Source organism: Fusarium coffeatum (genome assembly GCF_003316985.1).
Source record: "Fusarium coffeatum strain FIESC_28 chromosome Unknown BRIP53273_contig_17, whole genome shotgun sequence".
Lineage (NCBI taxonomy): Eukaryota > Fungi > Ascomycota > Sordariomycetes > Hypocreales > Nectriaceae > Fusarium > Fusarium coffeatum.
The window spans coordinates 27,681-46,023 of record NW_022157815.1 but is presented as its reverse complement, the minus strand read 5'-3'; the positions used below and the strand labels follow the sequence as shown (position 1 = coordinate 46,023).

At 42.4% G+C, this 18,343-nt stretch overlaps 9 protein-coding genes across 9 annotated transcripts; 5 read left to right on the top strand and 4 right to left on the bottom strand.

Moving 5' to 3' along the window:
* Positions 1–4,337: 4,337 nt before the first annotated feature.
* Positions 4,338–5,675, top strand: FIESC28_00647 (uncharacterized protein; the record flags this gene model as incomplete). Its single annotated transcript, XM_031154798.1, has 1 exon — positions 4,338–5,675. One exon carries the CDS (start codon positions 4,338–4,340, stop codon positions 5,673–5,675), a length of 1,338 nt encoding a protein of 445 aa, XP_031021162.1.
* Positions 5,676–6,147: 472 nt separating this feature from the next.
* On the top strand, positions 6,148–6,979 carry FIESC28_00646 (uncharacterized protein; the record flags this gene model as incomplete). Its single annotated transcript, XM_031154797.1, has 2 exons — positions 6,148–6,261; positions 6,308–6,979. 2 exons carry the CDS (start codon positions 6,148–6,150, stop codon positions 6,977–6,979), a joined length of 786 nt encoding a protein of 261 aa, XP_031021161.1.
* Positions 6,980–7,057: 78 nt separating this feature from the next.
* On the bottom strand, positions 7,058–7,822 carry FIESC28_00645 (uncharacterized protein; the record flags this gene model as incomplete). The annotated part of the gene is made up of 1 exon (XM_031154796.1): positions 7,058–7,822. The coding sequence occupies one exon, from the start codon at positions 7,820–7,822 to the stop codon at positions 7,058–7,060; it is 765 nt and encodes a 254-aa protein (XP_031021160.1).
* Positions 7,823–8,095: 273 nt separating this feature from the next.
* Positions 8,096–9,160, bottom strand: FIESC28_00644 (uncharacterized protein; the record flags this gene model as incomplete). The annotated part of the gene is made up of 1 exon (XM_031154795.1): positions 8,096–9,160. The coding sequence occupies one exon, from the start codon at positions 9,158–9,160 to the stop codon at positions 8,096–8,098; it is 1,065 nt and encodes a 354-aa protein (XP_031021159.1).
* A 1,531-nt stretch (positions 9,161–10,691) lies between these two features.
* FIESC28_00643 (uncharacterized protein) lies at positions 10,692–12,624 on the top strand (the record flags this gene model as incomplete). Its single annotated transcript, XM_031154794.1, has 4 exons — positions 10,692–10,905; positions 10,959–11,259; positions 11,324–11,701; positions 11,754–12,624. 4 exons carry the CDS (start codon positions 10,692–10,694, stop codon positions 12,622–12,624), a joined length of 1,764 nt encoding a protein of 587 aa, XP_031021158.1.
* A 174-nt stretch (positions 12,625–12,798) lies between these two features.
* On the bottom strand, positions 12,799–13,647 carry FIESC28_00642 (uncharacterized protein; the record flags this gene model as incomplete). Its single annotated transcript, XM_031154793.1, has 4 exons — positions 12,799–12,905; positions 12,958–13,254; positions 13,301–13,500; positions 13,550–13,647. The coding sequence occupies 4 exons, from the start codon at positions 13,645–13,647 to the stop codon at positions 12,799–12,801; spliced, it is 702 nt and encodes a 233-aa protein (XP_031021157.1).
* A 477-nt stretch (positions 13,648–14,124) lies between these two features.
* FIESC28_00641 (uncharacterized protein) lies at positions 14,125–14,678 on the bottom strand (the record flags this gene model as incomplete). Its single annotated transcript, XM_031154792.1, has 3 exons — positions 14,125–14,373; positions 14,422–14,562; positions 14,610–14,678. The coding sequence occupies 3 exons, from the start codon at positions 14,676–14,678 to the stop codon at positions 14,125–14,127; spliced, it is 459 nt and encodes a 152-aa protein (XP_031021156.1).
* A 643-nt stretch (positions 14,679–15,321) lies between these two features.
* FIESC28_00640 (uncharacterized protein) lies at positions 15,322–16,041 on the top strand (the record flags this gene model as incomplete). The annotated part of the gene is made up of 1 exon (XM_031154791.1): positions 15,322–16,041. One exon carries the CDS (start codon positions 15,322–15,324, stop codon positions 16,039–16,041), a length of 720 nt encoding a protein of 239 aa, XP_031021155.1.
* A 1,815-nt stretch (positions 16,042–17,856) lies between these two features.
* Positions 17,857–18,084, top strand: FIESC28_00639 (uncharacterized protein; the record flags this gene model as incomplete). The annotated part of the gene is made up of 1 exon (XM_031154790.1): positions 17,857–18,084. The coding sequence occupies one exon, from the start codon at positions 17,857–17,859 to the stop codon at positions 18,082–18,084; it is 228 nt and encodes a 75-aa protein (XP_031021154.1).
* Between the last annotated feature and the right edge of the window lie 259 nt (positions 18,085–18,343).

The window sequence follows — 18,343 nt, the reverse complement described above, 5'->3', positions numbered from 1 at the left end:
TATTCTTTTTATACTTATAGTTTCTTTTAGTTTAGTAAATAAAGTTTCTATATTAGTAGATTTTTATTTATAAGATTAATTTTATAGTTTTATTAGCTATATTTAGGAATTCCTATTTTAACTTTTTTTTAAAATAGTTTATTATAATATTAGTATTCCTTTAGTATTTCCTTAAGTTAATCTTAGCTTATTTTTAGTTATTTATCTTTTCTAGTATTTTATTATTTAAAAATACTAAGGATTTTTATTCTTTATTTCTTACTTATCTTATACTTATATTATATTTCTCTTAAAAGTAGTAAATACTTTACTTTATACTAACCTATACCTTTCTCTTTAGTTAAGGTTTAAAATCTCTTTATATTTATTATAATTAGTTTTATATAGCTATTTAAGTTATATAAAAGTATAACTTAGCTAATTAGCTAGTTTATATATAGATTTATTTATCTAAGTTATAGTATACCTAAGATAATATTAATTTCTATTTTTAGTAGAATAATATTAAAATTTTCTTTTTAGATTCTTCCTTAAATATAGATATAAAGGTAATTAATCTCTTAGTTTATAATTCTATTATTATAGTTAAAAAGTTATCCTTTTATATTAATAATTAAATAAGGTAATTATTGCTTTTTTTATAGTAATACTAACTTTATAATTAGTCTTAGGTTAATAAAGTTCTATTTTACTTTATAGTTAATCTATATATTTAGCTATTTCTCTTTAATTTAAACCTATAGTACTAGGTAATTAAGCTTACTATTTTATATAGCTCTTAAAGTACTTTTTACTTTAAGTTATTCTTAGTTTTATACTTTACTTATCTATAGCTTTATTATAAATAGTAGTATTTTTTTCCTAATTTATTATTAAAGATACTTACTAAGTAAAGTCTATTTTCTTTTTATATATAGTTAACTTTTTTTATAGTTTCTAACTAGTTATCTTCTTTAGGCTTTTTAAGGTATTTATATTTCCCTTTTATAAGTTCTTTAAATTCTCTTTTAGTATCTTTAATTATCTAAAGGTTTTATTATACTTTATTAAAGGTTTCCTATTATTATAGTTTTAATTAATAGTCTATAAAGTTAAACTATAGTTTTACTACTCTAAGGTTTTTATACTAAGTATATATTAAGTAACTTAATATTTTAGTAGCTAGGTAAGGTTTATTATTAGGTATTCTTAAAATAGTTATAGGAAAGTAATTATTATTTTCTTTATTTACTATATAAAGGTTATATTAATAATATCTATATAATACCTAGGAGATTTCCTTATATAGAGGGTTTATTAGTAGTATATATATATTATTCTTAGTATTAAAATTATCTTCCTTATAGTAAAGGTTTATTATATTTATTTAGTAGTAAGCTTATATATAAATATAATTTATTTTACTTATATTATAGTATTTTTATATTTTCTATATATACCTTTCTTAAGGGCTAGTAAATATTTATAGTTTTACTTTATTATAAAGTAATAAGTAAGGTTTCTTTTATTTATTCTCTAGGTCCTTATCTTGTTTTTTTAGATATTATACTATTATATAGGCTATTTCTTCTTAATATCCTATACTTCTTATATATTACTATTACTTAGTTTATTAGTAATATTCTATAGCTTTTTTTATATTAACTATTATTTATTTTTCTATTATCTTAGTTTATATAAGAATACTATTTATTACCTATTATATATCTAGGGTTATAGCTCTATCTATAGGTAGTTTTATTTATAGTCTTAAAGGTTAAATAGAAGCTTTTAGTAGTAGTTAAGTTATTATATAGTTTATTTTAATTAGAACTTCTTTATAGGTAATAATTCTTCTTTCTTTCTTATTATTTAAGTCTATATCTAAGTTATAGTATTTATTATAAATAAGTACTAATTTAGTCTTTAAGGGTAAATATATTATTCTTAGTATTTAGGTTTCCCTAAGCTATTTCTATTAGCTTTTCCTTTTAGTTTACCTATATTATTTCTTAAATTTAAGGTTATACTTTTTTTATTTTCTTATATAGTTATTATATTACTTTTTCTTTCTTGTTTATTTTACTAAATACTCTAGGTTCTTTAAAGTATTATACTTTAAATTAGGTTTCTTTTTATTAAAGTAGTATATATTTATAACTTCTTAATAATTCCTAAATAGGTTTTATAAATATTTTACTAAACTTTCTAGGTAAAGTACCTATCTTATTAGTAGGTTAGTAACCTTAACTATAGTACTATTAGCTATATTATAGCTTATTTAATATATACCTAGTATTTATCTATATTATACTATTTAAAAGCTAAGGTAGTTAGTAACTTTAAAAGTTTATAGCTTACTATAGTTTAAATCTTATAGTTTCTATAGTTATAGGTATTATTATACTATATATCTAAATTAGTTATAATTATAATATTTATATTTAGATATATCTTATACTTATTATAAAAATTACTATACTACTCCTAAAGCTATTAGTCTTAGATATATTCTATATAAGGTATTATTTTACTACTCTTATAGTTATTATAAATACTAAGAGTTATTTTAGTTATTACTATTTCTATTATTACTATAATACTAGTTAAAATAGTAAGGGTTAAAATTACTACTTTTTTATATAGTATTTTACTTTTCTTATTAGTATTTATACTATCTTTTATTAATCTTAATAGCTATTATAATATACTTTATAAGATCTTTTAATTTATTTACTTTAAAGAGTTTATTTTTTACTTTTTTCTTAAGGCCTTAGTAGTATAATTCTATAAGTACTTTATTATCTTATTAAGTTTTAGCTATAAGTTATTAAAACTTAGTAAAGTATACTATATAAGACTTAGTTTACTTAAGTATAAGAATTTTAGCTATAGCTTATTACTCTTTATTAATAATTTTAAAATTATCTTTTAGTAGTACTTTAAAGTTTAGCTAGTTTAAGGATATATTCTATATTTTCTAATCTTAGATATCTTCTTTATTTTTTAAATAGTTTCTTTAAATAAGTTTAAACTAATCCTTTATATTTCCTTAGATAAAGGGTATAGTAGTTAATATTTTCTTCTAGGAGGTATTTAACTTATTTAAAAATAACTTAAAGTACCCCTTTATTTAAAGTAAGAATAGTACTATATCTATAAACTCTATAGAAAGGTATTAGTAGAAATAGCTTAGTAATTTTACTAAGGTTATAGTAATTTAAGGTAGTTTCTTTTATAGGTATAGGTATTATAGGTTATTTATTAATCTAACTCTATAAGGTATATATAGTACTTTTAAGTTATTATATTTTAGCTATTAGTTTTACTATACTAAGTAGTACTTTAGTATAAAAAGGTACTAATCTATTATTAGTATTATTACTAATTATCTTAATAGTATAATATTACTTAGTTATTAATATAGTATAGTTTAAATAAAAGCTATTAATATATAATAGTTAGGTTTTTAAATAAGTAAACTAGTTTATTTTAAGTTTATATTTAATAAAGTTATAAGGTATAGTACTAAGTAATATATTAATATTATATCTCTTAATAGTAAATAGAAGGTATTTAAGTAAAGAAGTATTATTAATAGCTATTAAGCTAAATATATTAACTAATACTAAGTAAATATATATATACTTAGGTAATTTATAGGTAATTAGTAAGGTTATCTTAGGATTGGTATTAATTCTAGTAAATTAGTACTAATTATATTAGATTAGTGCTAATTATTAAGGCTTAATACTAACTATTATTAAATATCCTAATAATATAATTAGTAAAAAATGTAAAGCTATATACAGGGTAACTAATCTACTTGTTAGATTGTAATATTATTGCAATAAGCTAAAATAGATAGATAAATAACTAGCTGGGTCTTAAGTAGTTAAAGCACGTCATTAATTAATAGTAAAGAGATCGCTTACCTAGTCTCTATCGCCTTCTGGTCCTTAATAGTTACAAAAGTTACTACTTAGTTAACTTTAAGAGATATTATCAGGATCACAAGATTATTACACTTTGCATGCCTACTTATGCATCCCACCTACTCCAGCCTCTCGATATTGGGTGTTTTTCAGTGCTGAAGAATGCTTATGGTCAAGAAATAGAGCATCTGATCAAGTTTACTTACTATACGGTACTTAGATAATAAAGGGGGGGCGGGGTAGGGGGAGGTAGGAAATAGTTAGGTAAGCTGTACTTTGTTTTACAACCCGCGTTATATAATTCTATTCTCGCCGATCAGGGCCTTAAGTAGACTAGAAAGGTACGTGGGGCTAATCTCCACGCTGTACCCAAGTAACACTACGTTACAACAATACCAATAACAACAACAATTAGATCGCAAGATGTCCCACAATGAAGTCAATCCCCAGCGATTGAGCCCAGGCATTTCCATTCCAGACCCGACAAGCTTCTCCAACTTCCAACGCCACATTTACCAATCCTTCCATCCACCTCTGTTCTCAACGAACCCCACAGAATGGGAATCCCTCGCCAAAGAGAACATCCCCGCTGCCAACTTTGGCTACGTCTACGGCTCCGCCAGCAGCGCTTCCACGGCGAAAGCCAACGATGAAGCCTTCAATCGATACCGTCTCAAACCGCGGTTTCTTGTTGATGTCACGAGACGCGATGTAGGCGTCGAATTGTTTGGTACAAAGTATAAGAGTCCCATTCTGGTTTCACCAATTGGTGTGCAGAGCATTTTGCATTCGGATGCCGAGGAGGCGACTGCCAGGGCTTGCCACCGCGTTGGTGTGCCCATGGTCTTGTCGACAGCTGCGACAAGGTCAATCGAAGAGGTTGCCAACGCTAATCAGGATGGCGATCGGTGGTTTCAGCTTTATTGGCCAAAGCCTCAATATGAGGATGTCACAGCTAGTCTTCTCGCTCGGGCGAAAGCGTCAGGCTATAAGGTTTTAGTCGTGACGCTCGACACCTTCAGTCTTGGTTGGAGACCGACTGATCTCGATACATCTTATCTGCCTTTTATCTGGGGTCAGGGCTGTCAAGTTGGCTTCTCAGATCCTGTCTTCAACAAGATGTTTGACGAGATGCAAAAGAACGATACCCGAAGTCTGGGTGAGAAGATGGCTGAACTGTGGTCGATTATGAGAAGGCCTGGCACTGTCTTTGGTGCTGCAAGGGTTCTTGCCAACGCGAAGACCATGGTCAAGTCGAAGGCCTGGATTGATGTGATCAACTCGGGCACATACCGCGAATGGGCCCATCTCAAGATTCTCAAAGAACTTTGGGACGGACCAATAGTTTTGAAAGGAATTCAGACCGTTGAAGATGCACGTTTGGCAATTGATCACGACATGGACGGCATCATCGTATCCAACCACGGAGGCCGTCAGCTCGACGGCGCAGTAGCATCACTTGATGCCCTAGCCGAGATTGCGGCAGATGAGAAGGTCAAGGACTCAAACTTGACAATCATCTTCGACAGTGGCGTGAGGAATGGTTCAGATATTCTCAAAGCTCTGGCCCTTGGAGCCAAGGCTGTTTCAATCGGTAGACCTTATGCGTATGGCCTTGCCGCGGGTGGACAGCAGGGTGTTGAGCATGTGTTGAAGTGCTTGTTGGCGGATATGGATAACATGCTGGCTAACGTTGGCAAGAAGAATATTCAGGATCTGAGTCGGCATGATCTTCAGATACTGCCTCTGTCTAAGCTTTGATCGATTGTGGTTACACAATAGAGCAGCATATAAATGTAGTATCTGGTCTATACTAGGTTGTTGAGATGGAAATTGTTTAGCATTATACGAGCTATTACCTTTAAGCAAAGAGCTTCTAAGAAGAGCACAAGCATAAATATACGAGCAATAATATCGGTGCAGTTCCTATTCTTTCTTTTCGCCAAGACCTGCAGCCAAGATGGGATGGTAAAGCAAGGAAGGAAGTGCTTCCTTCGTTATCGCCGAAAATGTGGCCAGAGGAATTAACCAATCGCAGATGATAACAAGCGGCTAACAGGTTATCTCCGAAACCCACATCCGTCACATCGCCGTTGCTATCGGACATGATAGAATTTTGAATAAGTAATTTATGCAAGTACTCCGTCTCCGGTATATAAAGGGCAGGCTTGTCAGTGAACCCGTCGCTATACTACCTTTGTAATTGCACCACCAAGATATATCATCCACAACCATGGAGTCTCAACGGAACTTCCAGACACTCAAGGGCAAAGTTGCCATCGTAACAGGCGCATCTCGCGGTCTCGGCGCCGGTTTCGCATACGAACTTGCAAGAAGAGGAGCAAGAGTGAGTACCCACGAGCCCTCAACAGTCCATTACTGACCGTTAACAGATCGTTGCAACATACACATCACCAACCAGTGAAATACTTGTCAAAGAACTATCCGAAAAGCTTGCTTCCCTGGATCCACCATCACAATGCATTGGCGTTAAATCTGATCTGAAAGAAGAAGCGTCCCCAGCAAAGATTGTGCGGGAAGCTGTCGCTGCGTTTGGTCCCCAGATTGATATCCTGGTGAACAACGCAGGAATGGAAATTGTCAAACCTCACACGGATATCACACCTTCCGACTTTGATTCTATCTTCTACCTTAACGTTCGCGCGCCACTCTTGCTCCTTCAAGCTGTGAAGCCATACCTTCCTTCCTCAGGCGGCGGCCGGATCATCAACATCTCATCTGTGGGTGCACGATGCGGCTTCAAGCATTTGTCTCTATACTGCGCTTCCAAGGCTGCCTTAGAAGGACTGACACGCTCGTGGGCTGCTGAGTTGGGGGCGGAGGGTCATACGGTCAATGCAGTAAATCCAGGACCTGTACAGAGTGAGTTATTAGACAATATTCCAAAGGAGATCGTGGAGATGCAGAAGAAACAGACTACTGCTGGTAATAGGCTTGGTGAAGTGGATGATGTTGCGCAGATTGTTGCTTGGTTGGCTTCGGAGGAGAGTCGTTGGATCACAGGGCAGGCCTTGTCCGCTAGCGGTGGACTTGAGATGTATTAAAAGTTACAAGGCACATTTTTGAAATGAGAAGAACTATCTATCACAAGAAAGTTGGTGTTTTGTCTAGTATCCCTTGTTCTAGAAGGACTCTTGCGCAGGTCTCAAGTCCAACTCATGAATCCAAAGCGAACTAGGCTGCTGTGACAACCACAAATACGTCTGTCCAACATCTTCAGCCCTCATCTGCTTTCCTGTTCTCGTTTCCTCAGTGTCCTCATCGGTAATTCTCCCATTAGCTATCGCATGGACACACTGCACGCCGTACTTGCTATGTTCTTTGGCAATAGCCTGAGCGACCATCCGGGCCGATGCACGAGTCGCTCCATACGCAGCATAACCAGTGTTTGTCCTCATAGCTCCCAGAGTACCGGTAAAGATAATAGTCCCCTTCTTCGCACCATTGGTGTCAGACAAGAGCGTCTGTCCACCATTCTGTTCGTAGATAAGCTTCAGAGCTTCCTGCGCAAAGACAACTGCGCCGGTGGTGTATGTCTGCATGCTATCGGTGAAAGCCTCAGCTGTCTCCTCAAGGAAAGGCTTCTTGCTGGCGTGTTTGACATGGTAGATGGCCAGTTTGAGTTTGAGCTCCTTGAAGTCGTCGTGGTTGCGGATATCCTGGAATGCCTTCTGCAGATTCTCGGGCTGGGTGTCTGTGGGAAAGGCGTGAAGAAGGCCATTTGTCTCTTTGCGAAGGCCATCGCGAAGATTATTGAGATTATCGACGTTGCGAGCTAGAAGAGCTACGGCGAGATTGCCGCCATCTGCCCGAGCGAGAACACGAGCGATGCCTCGTCCGCTGGTTGGACCGGCTCCAATGATGATTGCGAGACCTGTGGGAGCCATTTTGGTTTGTTGCTTCTGTTTAAGAATAATGTTGTGATATACAGTCGGGTTCTCATAGAAGTGTAATGGCTTCCATTTCGAAGACGTCATCCCTTTACTGTGATGATGACCTTTTCGCCGTTAATTCCGGATACTAATCAGGTAATGATTACCACACCCAATCCCCTCACAGTGACAAAGTGAATGGTCATATTTTATCTGATTCATAGGCAAAATCAGGAAGCAATCGCCATCGTCATTCATACGTACAAGAGTCTGACAACCGAGGACAATTCATTGTGTCGTGACAATGCACTGACTAAGCTGGTAGTCTTCAAGGCACAACTGTGAATTAGACATCTCCCGAGCCTTAGGTCGTTCTTCATACTCGAACCGCTGTTTCGTCTTTGCCCGCGTCTTTCGAAGACCTCTGCACCATCGCTGCAAAGGGAGCCCAAGGTGCTTCTGTGAATACGTGTCTTTTAAGGCTTGGTCTGGGTCCAGTCTTGCATGCTCCGCACCGTTTATTTGAAGTGAGATGTCTTCAACAAGATTCTGATAATAGCGACCAACAAATGGATAGGTGTAGGTAGACGGTCTAGAAATCGTGAACATCCAGCGCGCGATAAAATCGGCGAGCTGATCTCCAGGTTTCGCAGGCGTGGGGTTTCGGTGTAGATAGAGTATTCGCAGCCACCACGGGTTCTCACCCTCCCTGCACCATAGTCTGGTGTGGGCAACGCCATCGGTGGGCGATAGAATGTTCATTTTTATTCTCTTGACGATATACTTGGGAGGACTACTGCGAGAATCACGACAGTTCTTCGAGAAGAGCCCAAGTCCATCACTGGTGAGAGTCAAGAAAAGCTGGTGGAAAGGCCACACGGCAGCTTCTGGTCCACCATCACCAGCCCAGAAAGTAAGAGACTCTTTGAAGCGATCATCGAGATCGTTCGTAGGCTCAAAGATGCGAAACGTGACTGTTACCTCTTCAATGACATCAGATGAAGGTGGTTTGAGACAATACCAAGTTGGCCAGAGCCCGTAGTCCTTGACAACCATGACATCGACGTGGTAAGCATTCGGCAAGAGGTCGAGGATGTACTTGACATCATTATGGAACTGCTTGTTCACAAGTAAAAGGTTTGCTGTCGGGGTTTTGGCCGGCTCTTCCCACAATCCGCTACTCCCCCAAGTTTCAGATGTGACCCAATCACGGTGATTGTATCTCTCCGTTCGACCTTCCTGTGCTGTAGATGGTATTGGAAGTTCCGGAGCAGCAATTGCGAATTCAATAATCTCTAGTCGCAGCTCGAAGGGGAGCTTGTGCCATCCTTTGGGGTCGTTTGAGGATGACATGATGACTCCGGGGTATTGGTGTGTGTTTTGTTGTGGCGAGCGCTATCTGGGTGCTACTGTAGATAGGTTGAGAGTGAAGAGTTTAGGTAGGCGTAAGAGAAGCAAGTATTCATATTTATACTACAATTTATCGTTCAATGTTAAGGTTCTCGAAACTATTTTCTTGGTAAATCTCAGTCCAAGTTAACATACTTTACCTTAGTTATTGGCTTTTGAAACCGCGTGGTGCTTTGAGTCTTCTGTGACACACTCCTCAAAGCTAAACGAATGCGCCGTACGCAAAGCTTTTCCAACTCGACATCTCAAAAGGCTTCACTCCGGTGAGAACCCTGATTAGTATTAGGTTCACAGCATGTGACTGCCAATGTGTTGTTCTCTTCTTACACTTCGAATAACTCAATCCTCAAAAAGCTCAAACAGTCATTCCGGCCAGCAAACTTTACCTCTTCAAGACTGACTGCAGCTATTACTCCATTGGCCAGCGCCTTGCTAGGAAAATCGACCTAAGATGCGGCCTTGTCTTTTGTTCAGCTAATATGAGTGAGACCGCTATGGGATCGTAAATAGACAGGCGCTATGGGGCTGGCAAGCTGAACGGTGGGGGAATCACGGATAGAGAATTCAGGGCCTCAAGGGCCTCATCTTTAGCTGAAGAGTACCAGACACTACTATCAGCAGATTGCCTGGCATATCGCGTAGATAAAAGGTAGTTTAGACTGTCCTGTGTTGCCGTTAAAACCGTCAATTCTCGGACCAAGACCCCCAGGACGCCTCCAAGGAGGGAACAATCTTCGAACACTACCGGACGAGAGCCACCTAGTCGCAGTACTTGGGCTACTTTATTCTAATGACACAAACCTTGGGGGGCCATAATCCTGTAACCTACTTGGCTAAGCAGGCTCTCAGGGCTCAAGGTTCCCCCTCCGCCGTTCTGCGGAGGTACGACGAAGGTAGCCATTCAACCAGATTGATGTGGCACACTAATTGTTAGCGAGTGCGTGCTCTGCATTTATGGCTTAACCAGGTGCGACATTACTTCTACCTATGAGAGCCAATGTACCTTAACAGTGTTCCGGGTACTGTGAAAGGATCATGATGCAGTGAAGCAAGCACGAACACTACGCATTATACTGCAACCTTGGGACGAAAGAATGTCAAATAACTAGGCTGCTTTCTTCACTCCAATCATAATAGCTTCCTCCGAAATGCACAGCCGAGTTTAAAAATGGCGTGGCTGAGGGGGAGGGCAAGTAAGACTGTGAGACTGGTGCTACGCAACACATTTGTATCCAAATTATTGGACGGAAAGATTGCTAGCCGTTGTTTAGCTTGACAATTAGGCACTCATTCGGTCATGAAGGCGCAATTCCTCTTTTTCTGCCCGTATATACTGCTGCCACTCAATCCCTGATATCTGGCGACTTCTTCCCCTTGTCTTTGTTGGTATACCCATGGTGTCAATAGCTTCAAGACCTTATGCGCAAAAAAGCTGTCCGTCTCGGCTTCAACAGTCCAAAGTCTCTTCTTTATCATGGCAGTGGAACGAATGAGGCGACGAAGCGCCCCGATGCTATTATCGATAGCAGTATTAGCGACTCTGTTGTCGCTCTCTCTCCAACATGACCCTGTCGAGGACTTTTGTCGAAGATTTGGCCACCAAACAGCAGTTGTCGACCGCAAATTGTACATCGATGGAGGTCTTGTTAATTGGAAGCCACTAGATTCAGACCACCAAAACTATACGAGTAAGCCATCTCCCTTACAAAGGTCCCCCTGTAGATCTTAACGACTCTCTTAGACTCATGGCTCGTTTGGCATGACCTCGACACCAACAGTAAGGACAACATGCCACAGATACACGCCAATCTCAGCAAGAATGCCTCAATTCCTTCTGTGCACGGTGGAGCCTTATGGGCTGACGAGGTTAACTACCGATTATTCCTCTTTGGTGGTGAATTTTACGATGGCAGTCCGGGAACTTCAAGCCTTATGTCCTACGATATCTGGTATGATCGATGGGACGACTTTGGGCCCCCTTCTGCAGGTATCTCACGCGTCAGTTATGGCGCTTCCACAACCGTGAAAGAAAGGGGAGAGGGGTAAGACAAAGAACGAAACGCACTTCTTGGCTACATGCATACTAACTTCAACTCTCCCTGCCAGTTATTACTACGGAGGCTATCGCTCCAATCACTCAGTGCCTGGATGGACCGGTCCGCCACGTGCAGTACCGAACTTGATTCGCTACAAGATGGACACCAATTCATGGACCAAGCTCGCAGGACCAGACGATATCAAACGAGCCGAAGGCGTAATGGCGTTCATTCCTGCGAGTGATCGTGGTATGCTGGTTTACTTTGGGGGCCTCCAGGATCCTGGTGACAATGGGACTATGGTTCCGCAGCCGATGGACCAAATATTTCTTTATGATATCATATCCAATAAGTGGCATATTCAAGAAGCTAATGGCACTGTTCCTGATTATCGAAGGAGGTTCTGTGCTGGAGCTGTCTGGGCCAAAGATCGAAGCAGTTACAACATGTATAGATCCCTCTTCAATTATCATCCGCTTAAGCGTCTGACATTTACTTAGCTACCTCAACGCGGGTATTGGCCTCGATGGATATGGATTTGACGATGTCTACATTCTCTCCCTTCCATCCTTCGAATGGATCAAGACGTACCCTCTCGACCGCAACGGGACCGGTGAGTATCCCTCGCACAGCCTCTCCTGTGATGTTGTCAACGAAGGGTCCCAAATGCTCGCTATCGGAGGGACATTTCCTGCAGACGATGATCAGTGCGACTCGGAGGAAGTCTGGGGAGTTCACAACGTTGATCTTGGCGATCAAATCAAGTCAAGCTTCAAGCACGTATGGGCTGGGTACGAGCCTGCTTTGCTCGGATACAAGGTCCCTAGTTTTGTGACCAGCGTTATCGGCGGAACCAAAGACGGAGGCGCGATCAAGATGGAGCCCGAATCTGGCTTCGTGAATCATGATCTCGGCACGTTACTTGGCATGAAAGCCGCCTTTTCTACTCGCACAAGATGGAAAGATGGACGCTCCGACCCCGCAACCGCAACAGCAAGCAAGAGCACAGGTTCGCAATCCGGTCTTTCCACGGGCGCCATTGTCGGTATAGCTTTTGGCGGTGCTGTCGTCTTGTTGGCTGTCATAGTCGGTCTATGGCTGCTGCGCAGAAAACGAAAGGCAAAGCCCAACGTGCAGTTGGTTTCAACGGCTGAACCAGTCTTTCCAACAGCCTATACTCCGCCATCTTTTAATCCCTCGTTCTACAACCAGTCGCCAGAAAGTGGGCAGCGTAGGAGCCCATGGGGTCGAGATGATGACTGGGAACGCTCACAGCAGAATCGGGATTGGAGGCCACCTTTCGTAAACTCACAACCGAGTGAGCTTGACGGCCAAGGCTATAGTTTTCGTGGAACAGATAGGCAAATCTAGGGTTTGGTACTATAAGTTGTACTCTTAACGAGATAAAACTTTGTTAAATAGCAGTCGGGCTATGATCTAAAATACCGCCTTCTCACACTAGAACTCCAACAAAGGGAAATGCCAGAGGAAGCTGACATACTCGGTATATTATATACAAGAATATTTAACAGTCTATATCAGACTCTAGATACCAGCGAGAACAACCTTGGCAACCATACCAAGAATGTTGGCAACGGTAACACTCTTCTCGGGCCTCTTATATCCCTCCTCCAAAGGAAGACGCTCCTCCTCTGCACCGATATTAGCATCTGTCGTCGTCTCGCAAAGCATAGTTGAACTTACCGAACAGAGTCTTGACCCACTCAGTTTTCGCATTGCCATCCTTGGCGTTGCCAAAGACAACGAGGTACAGAGCAGTCTCAATCAAACCGATCTGGTTCTGGTTGGCGGGCAGAGAGTACTCGGGGTTGCTAGCCTCGGCAATCTCAAGACGCTCGTTGCGTGCCTTGGCAGCTGTCTTGATGGAGATTGTGTCCTCGGTGAAGTGGGAGGATGTTTGAGCCCAGATGGTCTTGTTGAAGCTGAGGTTATCGCCAAAGTAGATATCGGCGCGGCTCAGGCTACCGTCGTGCTCGAGAACTAACTCGTTTAGATTAAGCTATTGGATACTGAAGAGGATTCTTACCGCCATGCTTGGCCAGGTCGTCGAGGTTGAAGGTAGTGCCGTCTCCAGTGGTCACAGCTGTCTTACCGACGAGAGTGGTGGCAGCTGGGTCGAGGTTGACGGCGTCGGTGAAAGCGACGAGGAGATCGTCGAGAGAGATGTTGAGGCCGTTACGGGGCAGGTATCCGTGGTTGGCGAGAGAGTTCACCATGGGGCAAGGGCTTCGTCCTACAATTATTAGCTTCACATTGTCATCATGGAAGAGCGTACCCACGGTCAGACGAAGTAGGAGCCTGCCACTCATACTCGCTACCAGCAGCGCCAAAAGCCAAGGCCGTCGAGGCGAAGAAAACAACGTTGAAAAGCATCGTGAATAATTAATCGATGGGGACCAACAAAGAACAAAGCAAATTTGTGAGTGCATTCAAGACTTTTATTTGTTCTATTTTCTCAATCCCTGCCAATAATTCTCGTCTTTCGATCATCCCATTTAACATTGTCAATGCCGAGGCTCACGGACGACTACCATAACAGGATGGAGGTAGTTCAATTGGCCATTGACATTGGTGCAAAATAGAGTCCTTGCGGGTTTTGATCGGGGTATTTTCCAAGATGAGGAAACGAGCCAATGGAAGGGAAGGTGATTACAATGTTAAAACACGGCGTTATTGTTCAAGGGGCTCTGCTGTGGAGATCGTCAGGGGTAGACACCGTAGCGGGAAGACGGTCCGAGGACAAGGGATTCTTTTAGACACGGGCATGAGCATGAGCCACTCTGGAGTTGTATTGAGATCAAGGAATACTACGGTTTGAAAGAAAGTTAGATGCAAGATCGCAGCAATCGGTTAGAGAGCAATCCTTCTCTCGGCTTCCCTTTTGACCTCAATGTTAAACCCGTTAAAAGTCGTATAACTCTTCTTCCCCATGATTCTACCAGGCTTCCAAAGAAACACGAGCCAGCCGTGCCAGCTTTCCCTCTGCGTAAATGTGGTACCTCCGTTGATCTTGGCACTTGGCCTCCAGCTAAACTCGTGGGCGCCCTGGAGCAGCGGTCCAAAACCACCATTCCATTCAAACACGTCAGGTTCGTTTTTCTAAAGCTTGGTTAGCCAGACCTTTGGTGTAAAGTCGGAATGACTCACGAGAAGTGTGCTGTTGAACTTGAAGTTTTGTATTTTAACCTTGAGCTTATCGTTGTGGATCAAGTGGTTGACCTCCTTTGTTGGGTCTGCAGACTCGATGGACCAAGTGCTCCATTCTTTGTAGCTAGAAAAATCTTTGAACTGGCTCCTATTAAATAACTATACACTATTGGTTTGAATTGACTTACAACTTCTTGTACAGTATCAACTGGGGCTTGGATCTCGACTTCGACGACCAGAGACGCTTGCTGACCCATGATTTCGATGCTTGTCGCAAGCCTGTAGCATTGACGCGAAGGAAATGGAGGTGTTTATGGTGCCATTGAGAGAAAGGAGCTGGATATAAATCTCTACGGGATCTTCGGGCTGTCCGCAGAGCAGGGCGTAAGCAGTGATCGGAGTTCCGGGCATCAGCTTACATCTCGGATCATTGCATGAAATGATATGATACCTTCATGTGGCAGTTTATTGGACCACGTCACGACTGGAGGAGCATTTGTAGACAGTCAGTAGACATAGCGAAGGGCACACCCTGAACTACGATACGTTTAGCTAATGATGGATCGTTAGTAAAGAGACAACAAGGTTGAGCTCTGACATGGGAGCCTGTATGTTGCGCTGAGGCCAATAGAATTGCGGGGTTGAAGTTGGGGTTCGCTCCGATGCTCGGCAATTAAAGCTGCAGATACCTCAATTGCAGCTGGCAACTGAAGCACAGTCGTCGAGTGAGACGAATTGGGGACTAGTAATCTACGTCTACAAGTTCCACGAGCATTGTTGTCACGCGGCAACTGCAGTGAATGACGTGACGCAGTACAAAGAGGGGAAGGAACCTTGTTCACCAGCCTTCATTCCACGACACAGCACTCTACGAGACTTCACTTCTGCAAGCACATCACAATGGCGCCTTCAGAACTTACCCCAGAGCTATCGCAGCTCTTCCAAAAGATCGAGAGCAGTTTCAAGAACACTCAACTCGGCGACCAACGCTGGTACATCCTCGTCATTGCCTGTCTCTCCACTAGTCCCGATCCAGAAGCCGCTGCCGCGCTGTACCAGTATTTGATCAAGCAAGACGCATATCAAACAAGCGAGTCGCGACAGGCTCTTATCCGACGCATCCGCGAAGCACTCCTCAAGAGCGTCATCCTCGTCGGCGTGTGCAAACCCCTTGAGGCCATACTTGCAATCAGCAAGATCGAGCGACCCGAAGACCGAGATTACAGCGTCACGCGCGAAGGATTCCAGATCAACGACGAAAGCCACGAGCGCGGGAAAGACTGGTTCAAGAAAGTATACACTCGAAACGCGGGGGATACGATCGGCATGTTCGACGCGCACAAGGACTTTGCGTGGACCTCTATGGAGATCACGTACGGGTTGTTCTTATCGGATCGGAAGGTTCTGGACGATATAGATACACAGCTGGTGGTGCTGCCGGCGATCATGAGTCAGAACTTGCCGACGGAGTCGCATTGGCATATCCGTGGGACGAGGAGGATCGGCGTGTCGAAGGAGGATGTGCAGGTTGTTTGGGATGGTGTCAAGGAGATTGCCAAGTTCTTTGGGGTCGAGTTGAACAAGGTGCCGACGGTGGATGAGGTTGAGCCAGATGTTTAGATGAGGGATTAGGTGTTGGACATAGATCATAGAGTCGAGAACGGCGATAGAGGAATAGATGTCTTTCGCGATTGGCAAATGACAGAGACATCTGGGAGCATCGTAGTGGAGTAGCACCCAGAGCCGACGGTCATTGCAAACCCCAAGTCCCAAGCCGACGAAGGCGAGAAGAAGGCAATGGGAAGACGGCGAACACGAGGGTGTGCCCATGTTCTCAAGCGAACTGGGCAGGGAACTAATGGGGAGATGCAATCCTCAATCAACTCCCGAGGCCATAGCCTGGCCAGCAGGGAATGTGTTCGCTCGAGCTCGAAACATGATGGGCGGTGTGCTGTCTAGGCGGGGTGGGCCTACGGCGGCAAGGCATGTCGAGGACAATGCATCGCTGACAAGCACGCGTCGCGAGCAGAGAACGGTGGAGAGCTTGACGTCGCGCGCAGTCAAGAGGTTATTGTAGTGGATCCCTGAAGGGTTCGAAGAGAAACGCTGGTTCGGACGGAGAGGAAACGGAGGAGAAACGGAGAGGGAGGAAACGGTAGCAAGCGCAACAGTGAGCGGATCTGATGGACGCGCGAAGAGTAGAAGAGCGCCAGACACAGTCGCGACGGAAGCGAAGAGTGGAGTCTGGGCGGTAGAACAGACGCAAACAAGAGCCGCCGCGGCAACAAGATGAGAAGCCAAGAGGATACGAGATTGGGGGCCACCTGGAGCAGGCGCGTTGACGAGATGCTCTAACAATTTCTGAGCAGCGCATTGACCAGCCTGTGCTGACAGGGATGCCCAGGAAGTATCTTTCTCTGGTCCCCTGCCACTTTCTTTGCGCGTGTCAGAACGCGTCCTCTGTGCCAGCCCCCCTCGCCCAGTGAATGGCAAAATGCAGACTAAGACTAACCTCATGACCAATTTTAGTCCGCTTCAACTCATTGTAGATGCATTATGATCCAGGATTGTCTCCCGCAATTCTTTTATCGCCCTCCTCCCTTGACTTTACACATGCATGGGTTTCCATGATTGACAGCTTGATTGACAGCTTGGGAGCACAGTAGGTAGGCTTTATCAAACATTTGATAGCACTGTATATCTTAGCAGCAAAACGCCGCGAGTATCGGTCATTCTGATGACTCTGCACAGTGTGAGCGACTTTGTTAGTCAGATTTCTCTTCACCGAGCAAAGGCTGTCAGACAGTGAGCAAGGCAATGTAGGCTACCCTAGACCCGCCACTTTGTAAGATCCCATTCAACTCTTTGCAAGATGATCTACCCGTCCGATCAACAGATACATTATAAATTGTTTACATCTGCCGACGGATATGGCCTCATTCAAGCAGTAGCATCAAATTAAAGATAATGCCGAATCCGAGATTTAATGGACTGGATATGTAGGCCATCCTGTATCGCAAGTTCAGATTGCTAGTGTGGCTGTTGGCCGAGAACCCACCCAGATGCCATCACAAAGAGACACAGGGTATCTTTTTTTTTTTTTGACGACAAATCTTCACATTCCGTCCGCATTCTTTTAATCCAACAATTACTACAAACAACTTCTCAGCTACCGATTCAGATACATGGCATACCGGAATGAGAATCTTGGTCGTCATACCTTTCGCTATCTTTGTTTGTGGAGTTAGAGTGCCTGGGTGATCAATATAAACGTAACATTTTAAAGGTTCACCAGGCGGTGTTCCGAGTATTCCAAGAAACGACTGCACTTGCTCTCCTCAAAAGAATTCAACCTAACAATTCGGTCTAGTGGCAATGTCAAACAGAAGTCCTTTGCAACTTTACTGTATTAGGACCCCTAACACCGGCTTAATCATGCAAGGTCCTGGCAACGAGTCCTTCCTACTGCCCTTCTCTGGCATGCCCAGCCAGCTTCACCTTCAAAATGCCCACTCTTTGATGTTCCAGGGTGCCGACGAGCCAGATCAGCCCCGGGTCAGGGTGAGTCTCAACATAAACTCTGGCCCTATGGTCACTTTCCCTCTTGTCATCACGGCTAACGATGCTTTTCTGACCGGACCTGGGGCCCCTGGACATTTCTAGAACCAGCGTAGTATCTTGGAGTGGATGTTCTCTATTGTGTTGCTTTTGTATGCATACCTCGGGACTCGGGCCTCGGGAAAACCTTAAATCGTGGATGTTCTCTTCTAATCAGAACTGTACAAAGGAAACAGGATGGAGTTGATAGGCGGACAATGGCACAGAGACTCAAATGTGCCCACGCACGGTTACGGCACCACATATTGACTGGGTGCTCACAGAACAGGTTACTGTAATAGCATTTTGTTCTACAAAGTTCATG